The 19,846-nt window shown below is 32.7% G+C and overlaps 2 protein-coding genes across 2 annotated transcripts; one reads left to right on the top strand and one right to left on the bottom strand.

The window, feature by feature from the left end:
* Positions 1-52: 52 nt before the first annotated feature.
* Positions 53-12,886, bottom strand: LOC131844172 (uncharacterized). Its single transcript, XM_059192977.1, has 9 exons — positions 12,508-12,886; positions 9,641-9,787; positions 9,258-9,353; positions 8,577-8,693; positions 6,120-6,204; positions 5,885-5,948; positions 4,816-4,923; positions 3,996-4,054; positions 53-3,867 (listed from the first exon to the last, which is right to left on the bottom strand). Exons 1-9 carry the CDS (start codon positions 12,789-12,791, stop codon positions 763-765), a joined length of 4,065 nt encoding a protein of 1,354 aa, XP_059048960.1. The 5' UTR covers positions 12,792-12,886; the 3' UTR covers positions 53-762.
* An 823-nt stretch (positions 12,887-13,709) lies between these two features.
* On the top strand, positions 13,710-19,486 carry LOC131844520 (zinc finger protein 423-like). The gene is made up of 3 exons (XM_059193432.1): positions 13,710-13,721; positions 14,283-14,400; positions 14,887-19,486. Exons 1-3 carry the CDS (start codon positions 13,710-13,712, stop codon positions 19,239-19,241), a joined length of 4,485 nt encoding a protein of 1,494 aa, XP_059049415.1. The 3' UTR covers positions 19,242-19,486.
* Positions 19,487-19,846: the final 360 nt, after the last annotated feature.

Here is a 19,846-nt window from a genome sequence, read left to right as displayed (position 1 = left end):
TTCCACTATCATTGGGGTTGTTAATTTCTTACAATGATTTCGATAGCAAGAGTTACGAAAGTTAAATTTATTGGTAGTTTTATTGTAAACACAACAATACAAATTATCTAGTGGTATTTAGTGCTGGTTATTCAAAAGGACTTTAGCATCACGTTTGTGGATATTGGAATTATACAGATATGACATGATTTACACTAGCGTCCCGAACGACGTGATGTTTCTCATTCGTTTCATTTATTAGAAACACAAACGTCGCTCTAGCGTCCCTCAGGCATCACAGGCCGTTCGCAACGCGGTAAAAGATTTATCTCTTTAAATCATGGTCACCTTGTGACATTTTTATTTTAAACACATTCTCTATATCTTTACGTTTGATTTGACCTTACAAATTAAACGAATAACAACAATTGACACTTTAAATAGTATGACAAATACTACATTACATAATTATTGTGCGAACATAAAAATCTTGTTTTATATAATCTTAATTTCGATTAGCATATTGTGATTAGTCACTAATCAATTGAAGTTGTACTAGATTTGTATACCGTACATATATCACAATACCATGGTGCATTATATATTGACTCATTTTTGGGAGTGTGCAAGCCATATTTTAAACGAGGATGCACAAACAAAATTTGCCTTCACTGAAGGCATAAAAAAAACATTGTACTCTATATAGATAGCCAATTTTTCGGTATCTGTACAAACAAACGAATCTAACATTATATTTACAAACAGTAAAAATCAGAATGCTGACTAGAGATCGACGTTGTCGAGGTCGGCCAGCGTCAAAGGGTCCAAGATATCCTCTTGTAGCATATCATAAGGCGGTGAATTGAGTTCCTGTTCATTATCCACCACAATACCATGTATTTGAGCAGAGCCACATACAGAATTGCCATTGATAAGATAGTCTCTATTACTGTAGCTAAATACACTTCTATCTTCTGCAAGCTGTGGTGTGGACGGCACAGATTTCGAAGACATGCCATTTGATGATACATTGGAATAATTGTCTGAGGCAAACAACTCTCTAGAACGACGTGAGTCTATTTGCAGATTGGGCACAGTGCGTTTATAAGGTAAAGGCGTGCTAGGCACTGATCGGGACGTGTAATATTTACTCTTATCGGTTTCTAACTCCGTTATATCGAATTCTATGCTATTTGCTCGCTTTAAGAAATCATCAACGTGATCTGTACCAGTATTGTCATTGGAAAAACCTTGATTGAATTGACCACTCCTATTGAGTAACTCCTCGTTACTTGGTATTAAAGAATTTAAGTGTTCAGCTGAAAGCATTTGTTGTTCTGGCAGAGGATCACAACCATTTCTCAAGCCATCATTAGGGTTCAGAAGACTATCAGGAGCGCCTGTATTAAGTACATCATTACTACTATCAATAGCGTTATAAATTTTTACAAGCGTCTCTGGATTCAAACCAGCTTTAGATATGTCACAAGTTTCGGCAAGAGACCCAAAATCGCAAAATTCATTGGGAACAGGTGTTGGCGGAACGGATCCAACCGGTGTATTGTTGTAACTTAGAAGTCCCATATTATTCATGCCTTGTTTTAATGGGACAGATTGTGATCGGAAAGAAGTATCCAAACCAGGTCTATACACTGGAGTTTCTGGGAAAAACTGGCTTACTTCGCTCGATAAAGGATCAGCAGATAACGGCTGGGAAAGATCACCGTTCATATGTTCTCGAAATGGTGCATTTGGCAAAAAGTTTAGATTCAAACTGTTGCTACTTCCATTTGGTATTCCAAATGATTGACTTTTGTACTGTGAAGAAAGAATATTAGGCGATGGTGGTGCTGACATTGGCTGGCAGTATTTGTTTGGCATACATACTTGTCTTGTGATATCTTGTGGCATTTTATTCATGAATTTTTGTTCACATGGCATCACAAATTGTTTGGAGCCTGGGTCTACCATACCTAGAGATAATGGATTGCGTTTTTTGCGACCATTGTGTTTAGGGATTGGTCGCGAACAGAGTCGTGATCTTGGTACTGGAGTATTTCTTGGACTTACGAAAGGACTGGCCGCAGTACTATGGGAAATTGGAGAAGTTTGTGAAGAACCTCCCATAATGATGGATTTATTTACTTTAGTAGGACTGTGCCCTCTCGGTCCGAAGCCTATTGGAGATTTAGAATTAAAATTTCTCGGAGAATGACAGCCATCAGATATTGGTACAAAGTCGTATTGTTGTGTTCTTGTAGTTGGACTTTGTGGTTCATTATGACAATGTCCATTATACAAATGCGACCCCCCGACATTTGACATTAATTGATTAGGGGTATTATCATTCATATATAACAATGATGTACCATTCTCGGTGGTCATTGAATTTCCATGTTTGCTGCCATTTGTCCGTTGATTTAATAAAACAGGTCCATTGACTATGTCTCCTTCACTAGCTATGAGTGGTTTAAATATACCTTCAGATTTATTTGGTTGTTGCTCTTGCAAATTTTCTTTTAGTGGTTCAGTTTCCTGATTTGGCGGCATGTTATGGGAAGTGGACCCACTTTGATTTTTTAAATTTTTGGCCAATAATTCCCTTAATTGTGATATTTTCTCATTTTTACCCTGACTATGTTCGTCGTGTGGGTCCTGGCCTGCTTCTAAAAAAGCCACTGTATTTTCAGATGCATTTGTCCCCGAATCAACTTCAACTTCGGCATCGCGCTGTTGGAAATAACGTAGTAATTCTTCTTCATGTTCTTGGCTATTGCCTTCATTTAGATAATCGTCTAAATCGTGTTTATCTATATTACAGATACTAATTACCCGTTCTCTATTGAGGATTTCAGAGTGCTTTTCTTTGCAGATAATGCCCGTTTTAATATTGATCCCTAGACCACAACATGAATCGGGCGTTGCTGGTTGCTCGGGTGAGTCCGTCCGATCCGGCGAGGGTCCCCTCGTTCGGTTGGTAGTTTTCCGTTTAGTGCGTTCGGATTTAGGGGTCGGAGCCTTCACCGACTGTGTGGGACTCGCCGCCTCCTGTTCCTCCCGGACCAGCGCCGCGGCGGTGCTTTTGGACCGGCTCGTTAAGTTTTTTGGATCCTCTAAAAAAGCAGCCTCGGGACGAACTGTATGTTCGGCACTGACACCGACAGAAGTGGAAGCCGCATCGGAGCTGGCAGAAGCCAGTCGCGCGGCTGCCAGTTTACCGCCCATGATCTCGGCGGCCCTCATCTTCTTAGGTAGATACTCCGTACGCGGAAACTCCTCTGATGGCTGGTGCTGGTGTGACGACCGCGTATCGGTCTGAGAAGATCGCGGTGAACTCGCCTGAGTCTCGCTCTGGTATGTTTCCAAGATGAGTTTCTTGCCGGGAAGCGGGAGCCGCGCGGGCGGCGGTTCTGGCGGTCGTCGACGTTGCCAGTCGGTGCGCTCCGTCGACAAGTCGAGGGATGAGTCGGTGCTCAGATTTATGGGAAGGTTATGAGCCGGTTCGGAGGGGACGGTGAGATCGCGCGGTACATACGACGAGTCAAAAGCGTAGGGGTCTTGTCGATAGTCGTGGACTGGCATGGCAGGGTGGGGCGCCGGATGGGGCGCGGGATGGGGCGCGGCGTGGGGCGCGGGTGGCGCGAGGGGCGCGTGGGGCGGCGGGTGGGCGCGAGGCGGCACCGTGTGACCGGCGTATGGGAACTGCCCCCGCACCGCAGGCTCATACACGGGCACGTACGGTGGCTGGTACGCATACCCCGTATCAGAGATCACCTCACTCTCGTGTTTCACCGGCGGATGATGGCCCATGTACGAAGTCGATGGGGGAGATTCGCCGGTTGTCTCCTGGCTCTTGTTTTTCTTTGGTCGCCCAGGTGTCCCGTGCGTCTATAATATATACCATTTAATACAAGTACCAAATTCAATGAACTTTCAGAACATTCTCGAGCTGAGATAACCTTAGTTACAAATTATTGTTGTAGTAGTAGTACATTAGTAAGTTTATACTTATTTACCTGGATTTTTCGTTTCAATTGTTTCATCAACTGCCGACTGGAGGCATCGTCTGACGATCCTGAAATTAAACAACTACATTAAAATTCGTAATTATATTCTATGTATGCCGCCTTATTCTAATATTATATTCAGACCGCCTTATTTTCGATAGTGGCGAGTTCCATCGCTCGCACAAACATTATAAACACTAGATGAATAAAATTACTGTTTTAATTCATATGAACGAATATGACGAATGAGCTAGCCATCATTGACAGTATGAAATTATTTTTTATTAATAAGAAAAAATAATAATTCTGGACATATTGCAAAGACATGATATAATTATGAAAACAGTCATAGCTCGTTAAGAAACTATTTGATAAATATTTCGCGTACCAGTCGTCTGTAGAACATTATAATGTCCTTAAGGTCCAAGTTGCCTGTTATATTATTATCAATATCTTAATATTTATGTACCCTTTTTTACTTACTTCTACTTCTTTTAATATGAAATTTAAATTATGCATAAAAAGTACATTAAATCAATAAAAAAAACATTACACACACTACTTTGTATTTGACACACACACTCATGTCTGTTAAAGTCTGTAGTCAAATTGAGAATAGATTAATATTATATCGCTCAGTATACAAATATGAATCTAATATAAAAAGAAAATTGTGTAGCAGTAATCGGAATTTGAACCTTAATAATGTTCAAATAATATAATTTATATTAAATATATTCAAATTTCGACCACGGGGTGATCACTAGTCGTTGTTAAAGTATGCATTATTTATCGTATACTTTATATAATGAATATCACATATATTTACCATGGCTCTGTGGCGGCGGCGTGGACCCACCGGCGGTGCCTGATACCGCGTGCTGAGCACCAGTTGTCAGAACATAACACAACTCTGATAGATTTGTGAATTTGATACCTAAAATGTAATATTAATAATACATATATTATTAGAGTATAGAATTATTCTTAGAGCTACTTAATGCCGGAAGTACATTGCTAAAGAAATATTAGAACTATACATATACATGAACAGGACAATGGACTACGTTATCATGTTATACCAGTAATATAACTCGTTCCATAGGATTACAATGTTACATCTCCTATCCTATAATTTCGCTGCCTAATCGCAACCTACAACCGAAACACAGCTTACAAAGCCAGCAGCACGGCGGCCGAAATACTGAGGCGCCCACGCAGACGCCTTTTTAGAGACCTCGCTGTAACTTTACTACCGTAATTAAACGAAATTAATCCGAGATATACGATAGGACTGCTTTGCCATATACTGCATTGTGCAGAAAATCTGGGAAAGTTTAGTGCTACATATATAATAATAATGGCATATAATTAGGGATGAAGGGGATTGTTAATAATATGGACTGATGATGATGATGACCCCATTGCTAGCAATGTACCAAGTCAGGTTGACCTACACGTGATTCATGGGCTAACTGACCTGACATCATGCTCATCTTATCGTCTTCCACTGCTGTCCTGCTAGCGTAAACCATTAACGAAGGCGGGTGTACCGCCATTACAACCATAAAAAATGGCATCAGCTTAATTATTAACTAGCCGTACCCGCTGTTTCACTTACATAAAATGTGCCTATGAGTTATTTTGATATATATTGAGCTCTTGAAATTGATTTATTTCAGTAGCCTTGTGTGAAAGAATAACATCCATCGATGAATCCATCCATCCATCCACACTCAGAAACTTCCGCGTTTATAATATAAAGTAAGAAGATTATTACCTTCTGTTTTTTATGTTTGTGATAATAATACATTTGATCACAATATTATCAATAACTTTATATTAATTTAGGCTTTTAATCGAAATAGATTATATATATAATTATATATTAAACATACCTAACTGAGTTTCCGCCCAGTCACATATTATTCTTTCAGTTTCTTTTAATGTAACGTTTATTTCCTGAAACATAGCATTTTAACATTTAATATCATTTCTAAGAAAAATCCAGATAAAGTATAAAGGGTATACACGCTGCGTAGGTTTTAAAAATGTATTAAAAGTGAAAATTTGGTACCCTTAGCAATTTTGTGAATTCATTATAATAAAAAAACATCAAAATATAGAATATACCTTAGATACTTTAGACGAATCGGCCAAATCGGGAAGCTGTGGTACTTCCAATTTGATCTTTTTACGAAGTCCCGCATAGCAGTATCTGTAACGACGGAAAACGTAAAATCATTAATATAAACATTCCGTTGTTTTACCGAAAAATAATCGAGTAAACAAAATAATACATCACCTATATACATCATCTAATAAATAACTCGTGACAAACACCTATTACTGTTTCTCGATTTCAAAAAAAGTGACCTAACACTGTAATCTAAAAAATGGGTCATTTCAACATTCTACTACTTTGATGAATAAGTAGATGTACGTTCTATTAATGAAATATTATAGTTTAAGATTACTGGTACTAACTTGAGTCCCAAAAGTTTACATTTCATAATAAAACAGTGGGGATTCTCTTTAGTATTATTAGGTAAATTAGAAACAACAAATTCAATATCAGTAAGCCAAAATAATCATTACCTTCAAAGGTAACTATCGCACTCTTACAAGATAACACGAAGATTAACACGATAAATTCGTAAATAGTCATAAAAGCTAACCACATATCATGATTTGACATAAGCAATCTGTCTACCTTTATCCTACTTGTACTCCTGACCTACACCAATTTGGAGAATTGAAGCAAGTGTTCAGTGCTTCGTGACAAGACTTAACGACAGGACGAGGGCCTCTTATGGCCCAAAGCCCCAAAAAGACGGATTATATAATAGAAATAAACAAAAGTAATTATAATAAGAAAAGAAAGAAATGACAATTTTCTGCTTTTAGTCTTAATAAAGTAATTTATAATAATTCTATCGTATGAATCACGATATAATTGTTTTTTTTAACTATTCTAATAGTTTTTTAGCTATAGCGTTCCTTTACAGCTTCCTCCGAAATGGGAGAAAATGCAGAGGGCACTCCAAACCCACGGAAGGAATTATGAAGCAACTGATGACCAACTCCTGCGTGCCGGATACAACTTCACTCTGAAGGTAACGTTAGGGGTTCCAAACTCGACTCAGGCAATCATGATTTCGATCCCTGTTTCGGTTTGATGCTATATCTGCTTCCTTAAATATACTACTGAAACTGACGACTGCATATATTATTCTTAAATATTTTTTAATTTTAGAACATCAAGGCTACGGCATACATTAACATATTTTTTAATTTATAAACCGAAAAGAAAATTCTTTTAAACGGCACATCCGTTTGAAAGAATTTTCTGCAGGCCCTGGCTAAATCCCGCACTGAATGAATCCTGAACTATTTCGCGCAAATCGTTGAGGCTAAACACTTCAAATTTCTTCATTCCTGCAATTCCCATGGGTATTGTTTCTGACTGTCACAGTAAACAGGTAGTGTAGTATAGATGTAAATAGAATTAGATCATAGATAGTCATGTATTAAACAATACGATATCACCACACTGATAAGATAGTTACAAAACGAGACAAATACCGGAATTCTATTTAAGATTTTACAATGATATAGTTATTAGGATTAGGACTCAACTAAAAAATATGTATGTCTCAGTTGCCTCTTACAACTATACGACCGATACCAATAATAAGAAGTCATCTGCGTAAGTATTTCAGTCACCAAGCAGCTTTCGGTTGTAGGGTGTGATGAGACAGTGAAATTCCAGAGGTCAAAATATTATAAGAGGCATAATATTTTGTCCTCTGGAAATGGAAATGCATGAGTGTCACATAACGTGATTCGTAGTGCTAATAATGTATATAGGCGTCGGTTATCGTTTATCGTCTAGTGGGCCATCAGCTTGATTGCTATTGCTATTTGGAATGGCAATTCCATTAGAACTTTTTTTGTACAAAATTGTGTGCGTAGGTTCAGTTCCACCTGTTTCAGCTGCTAAGAACTTTGCTTTCTAAGCTGTGTTTCGGTTGAAGGGTAATATATATGGCATTAAAATGATAGGGTATGGAGGCCTTACACCTTAGAACTTATGAGAAGTATCATAAGCGTTCAAGTATACATGCGACGAATACTACTTACCACTATATCTACTAGCCGTCAGATTGTTTACCAGAATACGGTACACCGTTTTAATAAAACGGGTAAATTTTCTTTCATATTCTGGGTAGCTTAATAGAACTTGATATTGAATTTACTGAAATTGATAACTAAGTGACTCAATTTTCTTTATATACACAAATCTCCGTCATACTCGTCTCCGTGGACAATAAGTACTTGGTATACGGTGTCCGGAAGGAAAATATTATCTTCCGTATAAGTTGTTCTATTTTATGTAGTAACTTATAGAGATGAAGAAGTTAGGGTAGAATCAACCAAGACGGTTTGCAGAGGCATCACGTGAAGATCGCCCTAGTAAACATTGCTAGCAATGGGGTTACTAGTCTCCATTGCTAACAATTCCTACCCTACGTTCAGAATATTCCTTCTCTGCGTATTGTTTAATAAATGCGATAACGGTACACTTACCTCGAGTTGCCGCGTGTACCGAGACGACGTGGTCGAACTGTTGGGTACACTTGTTTCATTACTTTGCCAAAATCAGCAGTTGATAAGGGTTTCGTGTTGCTGCTCATACAATGTGCACTGTTGAAACACAAAACAAATAGGTTTTATTGATAATTCAATTATCTCGATTCGATAACCTATACATTTTTTTTTGTAAGGTATTTTTTTATTTTGTCAAAATGCATCTTAAAAGCTTTTAAAGAACTAAACAGTTACAATTAAAAAATCTAAGAGAGACATATTTTGACAAAACAATTTTTTCATTCAGCACATTTACAACATATTTCTATTGTACCTATCCTTATGTACAAATAAAGTAGCATAATATTTATTTAACTTGTTAGTTAGTAAGATATATTGCTGTATTGTATATACTCCATTAAGTTTGTAGGCCTACTTTGAAATTGAGAGAATCAATTTTGGATTATTCTAAATCTGTGAAATATGTCTTTGTGAACTCAAGGACATGGTCATATTTTACTATTTTGATTCTTCAAAAACAATTAATTAAGGTCGAATTATCCTTTTTCTTCTTTCTATTCGCGTTGTCCTTTCTGAAGACATGGAAAAACAGCCTGTAAAATAAATATTGTACAACAAATAGTTTTGTAAGTTAAGTTAAAAACAAAAATGTTAACTTACATGTATTCGTCATATACATCTTGTTTTGGCAAAGAGACATCAGGGTCAACTTCTAGATGTGTCTGTATCCATGTTACAGTTTGCTGAAGCTCGGCCCTAGAAAAAGTTGTTGTAACTCATTATTAAAACTAAAAATGTTGCATCTTTTGGTGTGAAGTATTTTTTAACTGACTGTAATAATAATAAAGTTGAAAAGTACTAACTAATTTATAACTTGAATATTATCCATTAAGATTCTCTAACAAAGCTTCATTATTTATTTCTCGAGAGAAGTCTCACGAACAAAATTAACTAAGAGAGCTCTCTTAGTTAATGCCCCATGCCTTTCCGCACCCATGAGCATCATGTTAAATAGAAAAATATAAGTAAAAATGTAATCTTACCTGGAACCCAATGGATTGATGGGTTGCTTCAAAGGATCGTGTGGAGGGACACCCGTCGGGAGGCGAAGATAAAGCAACAGCTTTTCAGCACCACTTAAAGCATCTACAGCCTCGAGCAGCTGAGCTACACGTTGTCGACCCTCTTGGCTGCAAATATTGTTTTTAAATATACTAGTGAGAGGATACTACCCAGAGGTGGAAATTCAACCATGATAAAAAATACAAAATGATCTTTGAACTAGTAATAATAATTAAATAAAAGAGTATATACCCCTGTGTGTATCTAATACATGGTAGTGTGTGTAATGTTTTTTATACTCATTAATATATGGTATATATTGGGATAATGTAAAAAAATATTAGTCTTTTACAGTCCTCTACAACGAGTGTATAAAATGAAATTCCATACTTATGCACAATTTTCATCAAAAGAGGTTTTAAGATTTGCTCCATGTACTAATATAATATATTTATATATTAATTATTTAGTTTGACTGTTTAATTCAATTTAGTTTCTGTAGTATTATAAAATGGCCAAAACTATTACCAAGAGACAGTATCATAATACATTATATTACTACATGACTAGTTATTAAATTCAGTCTTATTTTATTACTATTAAATTTAAAAAAATCTGTGATAAATGTATTAAATTTAATACATTTATCACAGATTTTTTAAAATTTAATTAGCCTAATTAGGCTACCTTCAATCAATAATTTTACTCTATATTTTGTTAAAGTTAGTAGAAATAGCTTCAAAATTTTAAGATCCTAATTGAAAGATGGATCTGAGAGAATGACATACTGCGCCGACCCCAAATAATGGGATAAAGGCAAGGCAATGATGATGAAATGAAAGATAGATCCTAAGATTATATTATCCTAAGAACATTATTCACATCTCTAAAGATGTGAATAATGTTAAAAATGTTACAATTAGCAAAAATATTTTATTTTATGTATGACATGAATTAAGGATCATGTTTCTTATTATTTCTAAAAAATAATAATAAATAAATATGGTAATAACATGCTGCTTGACTATATAAAATGAGATATTAAAATAAATATGTAATCTAGCTTTATTTATGCCTATTAATAAGATATGAATTTTGCTTAATAATAATAATGAATATTTAAAGAAACTATCCTAAAACACTAGCATGTCTGTCAAATACAATATCTATGAATAATTACCTAAAAAGAATAAATATGTAGAATGTTTGCAATTATTAATAGGATTAATAGAAGAGGATTCTTAGTAATGTGAAATGATAAACCAATTGCTAACAATGTAACATCAAGTTCCTCTTGGAAATCATTGTGACAAATTCCTGGTGATTTGCTATTATGGGCTAACTGACCTGAGCTTCCACTGGTTTCTCACCAGAGTAAACAGTAAGTGCAAGCAATTATATTAATAATAAAACATATTCTCAATGACAAAATAGATGCTTTTTTTTGCTTAAAGCAAAAAATCATATATCAAATCTTACAGGCATTTTGGATATGTTATTCACAAAATTAGAAAACTATACATGCACCACAAAATTTTGAATATTATTTTTCTATTGTAATTAAAATCCGAAATAAAAATATTAGGTATTACTAATTATAATTTTTTGTACGCATAATGTTATATACAATATGAATATTGATTAAAAAAGTGCAGTACAGTTTATGTGCTATTGATTTGTGTATTTATAAGATATCAAGTACACCATCTTTGAAAATACATATATCATAAAAATCATATTTCAAATATATAGACTTTTCTCTCCTTTCATCTTCCTTATAAGATTTTTTTCATCATTTTAAATAGTTCATACAAGTTTCAATATGGGCTTATAGATAATTCCAATAGAACTTACAGAAAATGTAAACAAACACTTTATCTTAAAAATGGCCATATAAGCACTCAATAAATGCAGCAAACAGCAACATATTTATACAAATCTTGAGGGTTTCAACTATAACTATAAATAACTAATATATTACCACATATTACAGCAGCATATTACACAGCACTTACTTGTTTTCACTTTTTACATTGTATTTAAAAAATATTTATGGAAAATTGTGAATATAATGAATTTTTGTATTGATTATAGGAAAACTCATATATGTTGATAGTAACATAGAAATAGAAATAATCTTTATTCAAATAAGCTCATTACAAGCACTTTTGTATAGTCATATTTTGATTCTACCACTCATTCGGAATGCAGATTCATCACAAGAAGAATGAGCAAGAAACTTGTGTGTTGCTCTTTTTAATAGATTTTTTCTTTTTATATAAATAATTACAGTATAACAAGTAAGAAGCATGCAATAATCAACATAGAAATAGCTACGCACTCAATATTAATGTAATCAGATAATATTGGCAGTGCTATGGATTTTAAGTTTTTCTATGAAAACATTATTATTGTTAACGAATTTTTCAATTTTATAGTAAGCTTTTTTGCAAAGGAAGTGTAGATTAGTAGAAAGGATTGCAGATTTATATAGTGTTTCATATCTGAAAGTAAGTTGTATTGTCTGTAAATTTCTTAATGGCTTACCATAAGAAGCATATAATTTTTCCAATAATTCAGTATAGTATTCAACATGAAGAAAGAAATAGGGAATTTTTGTATTGGTCCATTGAAAAAAGTTGTCAAGGAGAGACAATTGTGTATAGAAAGTAGAGGTTTTAATAATTCAATAAATAACTACTGTGAATAGTTAGATCCCAGTGGAATTCATACTACCTATAACAAGATAGTATTACACATGGAAACTTCCTGTTAGGAAGTAGTTCTGGCGTGGATTTGCAGATGCAATAAATACATAGACATGATCTATCAGAACAGAAATGAATACCTGAGGGTGTTCTCAACAATTTGTTGCATAGAAGCTATTTTGGCAGAGTCCATTTTAGACTCGCTTGCCTTAGTGGTTTCGGCAGCAGAGTCTGCAGCACCCGATGTTCCTGGAGCGATGGTGGGAATAGCGACACTTTCTTTATCGTAAGACGCAGTTTGCGTATGTTTTGGATGATTGACATTTTCCCGATGAAGTTTCGCGTCATCTAGTTCTCTTTCGGTTTTAAGATTTTTCGCACTATCGTCGGCAGTCCAAGGTTGAAATGGAGTAGTACTATCCATTCTAACCCATACAGGCTATAATAATTATGTTATTCAGATTCATATTGCATTTTATTCTAATCGGAACTATAAAATGCGTATCTAAACTCCATTTTCTTGACATTTGATCAGCTGTGGTGAGGTGGGAGGAGAGGGGGCGTAGTAGGGCTGACTATCTATCGAGGTTTTCTACTAAGCAGTTTATTTTCTACTAAGCACTTTAGATTCCGTAAGTGAATAACAATGCATTTACAGATTGTAGGTAACTGAAATTCTAATTTTGTTGTAAGAAAACATCGATTTTTGCCTATGACATTGTTAAATTATGATATTTTACGTTTTTGATGTAACTTTTTAAATCCACAGGAATCAGATCCTATTCGGTTTCGTATCATTTTGAGTTTTTGGATGACCTCTTATTTCTCAAATTATGACTTTTATTTAGGATATCCCCGTTATCGGTTTCTTTTTTTGTCGTTGTTATCAGAATTGATATCGATTTGTCGATGTTTATGCATAGACCAATATCGATTAATCTTATCGAGTAACCTATTTTATCTGTGAATTTTATTTTCTTTTCTTCAATGTTCAATTTTTAAAAAAATATATTAATTATTCTTAACATTCATGCTCAATCGCTTTTTATATGAATCTTGTATTCTAATATCTTCAAACAAAACAATTAATAGATAGATAATAAATAAAAAAAATATTTATTAGTTTTATTATATTGTAGTCAAACAAATTCTGGCTTTCTTCTTATATTAACCTTGGTTATATTCAAGTAAGTACACCTATTTCAATACCATATTATTATTGTACCTACGTCGAAAGTCAAGAATAATTTAATGTTTTTTATATTATTTATTTTGGTCTGTAATTATATTTTGTTTACAATGTATTCTGTGCTATTTACTTGTATAGCACTGTTACATTATTATGAGTTCTGAGGTAACTTTCCTGACTTATTTTGCACTATATTTTAAACATAATGAATCTATGTATACATATAAATAAAATTGGAGTGTCTGTTTGTAATATTGAAATAACCGTTTTTTACTACATGCATATGATTAGAAATACGTTTCGGTGTATACGTTACATACACCGAATTTTTTTTTTTTCATTTTTGTGTATGTCTGTTTGTTCCGGCTAATCTCTGAAATGGTTTTACCGATTATGACGGGGCTTTTTTTTAGCAGGTAGCGGAGTAACTTTGGCTGCTTTTATTATAGAAAAATAAAGTTAAATTCAACGCTGACGAAGTCGCGGGTGCAGCTAGTAATATATAGTATTAAAAAAGTACAGTACAGTAAGTAGGATTGTATCCTATATTTTCACCTATCTAACATCTATTTTTTAATAGTGATATTAGTACTTTAGGAATATTCTACTCTTGTCGGTTGATAACTGATTAAGTTATATGGCAAACAAATTTTGCCAGTTAGTATATATATACTATACATATAGATTATTATTAATACTCATTTTATACATTTTGTTTACTTTCAGGTAGTTATGTCAGATGATATTGATATTGAGGAACATGATATACTGGATAATCCAGTTATTAAAAACATGTTTCCTGATCTGTCGGTACTCAAAAAAGAAATTTTGGATAATGATGATGGTAAATATTTATTGTTATTATTTAAAGTGGGAATTCTTTTCCTAAAGAATTCCAGTCATGTTGGCATCTGAAAGATTAGGTTAGGGGAATGAGATAAGGATTAGGATAGAAACAGGATAATGGAGAATGGTGGTGGACTCTCCACTTAGTATGCAAAAGGTGAAATTTAGACAGAAAGCAAATAATTTTGGTAATGACATTTTGTACAAATTTCTGGTCTTCAATTACACTTCAGACCTATCTAAATATTGAGTTCATTTTACGATGTATTTATATATTTTAATGTTAAATAATCAGGTAAAAGCTTGTGTTATGCTGTTTTGGTTGCTTATTCACTTTTGCAGCACATGAAGCTACCTACATTTGTTTTATTATTTTGTATTTATTTTGTCTCAACATTTCTTTGCTGTGTTTGTCATTGATGAATAAAGTATTTATCTATCAATTTCTGCTATTATAATTTAATAAATTCAATAATTATTTTAGGAACTGGATCAGAAACTACAATATTGGCTCAAGAACCAAATGCTAGTATTAATTCAGATGTTGGAGAAGCAGGAATATTAACAAGAAACCCATCAAGTAATAGTAAAGTTAATACGAAACTTAATTCTGAAGATACTTCTAACTTTAAATTATTTAATCAAGAACATAAAAATCAACTCAGTAACATTTACTGTAATAGACTATCTATAATCCAGACTACTAGGAAACAAAACAAACTAGAAAGAAATCTTAAAACTAGGCTACCTGCCAAAGGGCCCAATGAACATATAAGTAGTACTCACTTAAAAATAAATCTGTTTAAAAATAGTTCTCATAAACAATCACACAGTAAACATATACTTAAAAATGTAATTTGCCCAAAAGAAGGAATGCCAATAGAAAACTATATATGTTCTAAATCGTATCCACAGGTACACCCTAATAAAATTATTTTAGGATCTAAAATTAGTTTGAGCTGTAAACAAAATAATGTCTTAGAAAAAAATGTTATATTAAATAATGTACAAGTGTCATTAATCGATTGTGCACCTTTATTATTCAGTAGTGACAGATATTGTCCAGATTGTCGTATATTATTTAACACATATATTGGACTAGAGTTCCATAAAAAAAATGCCCATCACAATTATATAGACACTCGGAACGAAAATAAGAAAATGGTAACTGAAATCATTAGAGACCATAAGTGTTTAATTTGTAATATTTCATTTACTACTAAACATACTTTGAACAAACACAAAATAGAAAAGCATAGTTTAAGAAATAGTCTTACTTTATCAAACATTAATTCTAGTACACTTTCATCTGATTCAAATTACGGATGTTTTCATTGCAGCAAGCATTTCCTTGACCAAAAGTCTCTTATTGAACACCTTTATAATGTTCTTCAGATGAAGTGTCCTAGTTCATCTAACTCATCTTTATTGTTTAATAAAGTAAAACAGAAAAAAAGAAATAATGACATCAAATTGTTAGAAAGACATACACATAACATTGAAAAAGAGGAATATTCTATAATTAATTTTAAGGACAATTCAGGACAACACAAATATATGTCTAAGTCATTAAGTAGTGTTAAAAAGAAAGATGCCGCGGCAAAAGTAAATGTAAGTAGTACAAAAGGAAAACCGACAAATCTGCTAGATTTAGAACATAAAGAAGTAACAAAGAATAGTGGTAACATTAAAGAACAGAAGACCCTATCAACAGATGTCTGTAATTTAAAGAAACGTAAAATTTCTTCTATGAAGGAAAAATGTGATACAGTGATTACTAGAAGTGTTAAACAAAAAACAACATTGGCGCATAATAATGCTGTTATATGTAATAAAAATAGTATAAAATTATTCTATGAATGCATGTATTGCTCTTATTATTTTAATAAATTAAAGTATTTCAAACTACATTTAAAGAATAAGCATAAGGTTAAAAATTTGCCGAAAATACAAAAAGTAACATATAAACCAAAATGTAAATACTGCCTTAAAATATCTGACGAAATGATTGTGCATAATGTTCACCTGCAAAAACATCACAAGGATAAAATACAAACAGTTATCAAAGATAGCATTGACTTGGAAATTGATAAGAAATCTCAGCAAAATTCCGTGGATACATCTGATTGTAATATACGAAAACCACACAAAAGTTCCATGTTAGAACAAGTAATTGAAGAAACGTCTACTAAAGATAGTGATTACTCATCAAAAATAAAACCACTGATTTTAAAATCTGTGTTGTATAAGTGTAGCAAATGTGAAGTACATTTTTTATCGTTACAATTAGCATTAAATCATTCAGAGCATATAGAAATTTTAATCAATTGGAAATGTGATATTTGTATGAAAATATTAAAAAAAAATGATGAGGCTCTCCATATACAACAACACCTGCATTCGGGTGCCTTTACTGTATATAATACAGATGAATTAGATATTTCCCTAATTTTATATAAATGTTCCAAGTGCACTATACATTATGATGAAACAAATTATCGACGCCATTATTCGAATTGCGAATTAATGACACCTAATGGTAGTTATTGTATTGCTTGCGATATTTTAGTGGATAATAATATAATTAAATTTCATGAAATTGACCACAATCAGAAAAATATTAAACTCACAAATTTCACGATTATTGAATGTGATCTGTTAAATGAAGAAATTGATAATGTTTACAATACATATGAATCTAATAAGAAGGTAAACAGTAAACCTTCGAAGAATTCACGAAAGTATAAAATCAGACATTTAACAGATAAAATGTTACTTGAGAAATATTTTTGCAGAACTTGTAAATGCTTTGTTAATAATATTGGATCTTTGAGTAAAGTACATATTCAATCGCGTTGTCAACATCTCACAAAACACATATGTATCTATTGTGGACTTCTTTTAACTAGTTCAACTATAGCTACACATAGAGGATTCCATAAACGAAACCCAAAAATAAGTTTGCAGGATTTCAGTTTTTATGAGTTTAAATCTAGAAAAAAAATTAAACCTCCAGTACCAGAATACCCTAAATGTGAAATATGTAATATATATTTTATGTCTAAGGTAGCCATAAAGAATCATCTGTGTAGTGAAAATGCTTTTTCAATGTGTAAGGTTTGCTTTAAAAAATTATCTAAACCAATTTATAAATTGCATATGGCTTTTCATAATTATTCTTTAAATACTAAATCTAAACTTTTAAGTCATAATACAATCTCTACCATATTACCAATTTCAGAAACGATTGGTTCGGATACAACTTCACATTTTTCAGTAGATTTATATCAACCTCCTAAGATTGGCAGGTTGACTGTATTCTATCGTTGTAGGAATTGTTCTACGACCCTTATCACGTATGATGAGGTGATAGATCATTGTCATCTACATTACAGTAATCAAGAACACAAGATCAAAGCAGTGACATGCGATGATTGCAAATTAGACTTTGATATAGGTTGCTACGAAAGGCATAAAATATTGCACATGCAAAGAAATATGTTATATAAGACCCCACTTGAATTTGATGCTTTTTATTTCAAATTTGATAATGATATTTGGACAAAACATGTATTCAGTCCACTTCCACAAAATCAAATAAATGAAATTCTTAAACAGTCTATATACCGGTTCGAGCATAGGCTTATAATGAATATTGTTCAACATGGTTCTTCAGATATAACATTGTATAAATGTAATAGTTGTTGTTGTATTATAGAACCAGAATTAATCTACAAACATATTGAGATTGATTGTTCAGATGTACGAAGGTTTATATGTATATTTTGTGGGTTGAATTTTCTTTCTCTTGTCTTTAAAAGAAATCATGAAAAAATTCATAACCGTCAAGAAATGAACTCAAAGACCTTTAGAGTAGTATTGTTTAATCAAAATGAACACAAAAGTTACAATTCTACATTTGCGGTTTCTCTGAACTATTATATTTTGTATCAGTGCAGGATTTGCAAAATCACAATACAAAAATTTCAAAGGAATACTCATAAATGCAGTGAAAATGCAACAATAAATTGTACTGAATGTAAATTATTGTTTGATAAAAATGAATACGAGTTACATGTATCTAAACATAAAGAGTTTGATAATTTCAATACCGAAAACATTAAAGTTATACTTTTCGGAACGTCATCCACAAACAATATTAAAAACGCTGATAAAAAATTACTATCCTTTTGTGGTACTGTTTACGATTACACTTTTTATAGATGTACAAACTGTAATATTTGTGTGAGAAATGTGAAGTCTACTTTTCTTCATATTTGTTCACCTAGTAATTATAAGATTAATTGCCCAAAATGTGGATTACACTTTCATTGTAATTCGTACAAGATACATCATCAATCTCATATTGTGGATCCAGATTTTGAAATAGAAAATATTAATATTATTTCATTTGATGCAAAAAATTCTGTTTCAATAAGCCAAAAAGACGGAATGGGTAATTCGGATATACATTTAACAATAACTGGGACTGAAGAGGCACGAGACACTACAATAAATATTGAAAGCTCGAGTCAAACATTGAGTAAAATAAAGGAAAGTAGTATTATTGAAGCAAGAAATATTGATGTAGAAAGTTCGTTAGTGACAATTTTTAAATGTACTGATTGTGACCTTAATTTTCTAGATGAAGCTAGTATCAAAATACATTTCACTCATTGTGGACCTAAAATCAAACTACCAAAACAAACTTGTACGAAATGTGATTTACTGTTCACTCCAAATACACTTTTTACTCATTTGTTAATTCATCATGGACATAAAAATGAATTTAAATATGAAATAGTAGAACTAACTAAAACGCTGAAATGTTCAAAATAATTTTTTTTTTGTTTAATTGACGGCTTTACTAGGTAAAAATAGGTATCAGATTAAAATGGTCAGTGAAGTTATTGTTAACTGCACTAATGTGTGTTAGCTACTTGCGCTTATGTATGATAAATAAACATATCGAGAGAACTTATATGTACGTTATGGATAAAAATTCAGTTGCGAAACCTACAACTCGTTTAGCAATTGTAAATGATTTATATATAATCGCAAAACTTATAACATATTTTAATGTACCATATATGTACGTTATTATTTAAAGAGTTTAGAAGGTATTTTCTGTACATTTTCCTGTAAATATAATACATTTGTAAAGGATAATTCCCAATATATTGTAAGACTTCGGTATGTTGTACGTTATAATACGTATACATAAAATCTATTATTACTCTAGGATCAAGTAGGTAATCATATAATTGATTGATAATTTATTTTTATTTATTAATTTGTTTCGGATATCCATCCATATTATGTTACTAAGCAAATTATAAACTATGTTAGTAAATTACAATATCCTTATATTATTTTAATTAATATGATTATATGTGTCCACGTTTAGAAACACTGGGTCCGCAGCAGTGCAATAATATCCAATG

Source organism: Achroia grisella, unplaced genomic scaffold (assembly GCF_030625045.1).
Source record: "Achroia grisella isolate CSIRO2021 unplaced genomic scaffold, CSIRO_AGI_Agris_v1 utg402, whole genome shotgun sequence".
NCBI classification, from domain to species: Eukaryota; Metazoa; Arthropoda; class Insecta; order Lepidoptera; family Pyralidae; genus Achroia; species Achroia grisella.
The sequence above is the reverse complement of the archived record's forward strand: the minus strand, read 5'-3'. Positions and strand labels throughout refer to the sequence as shown.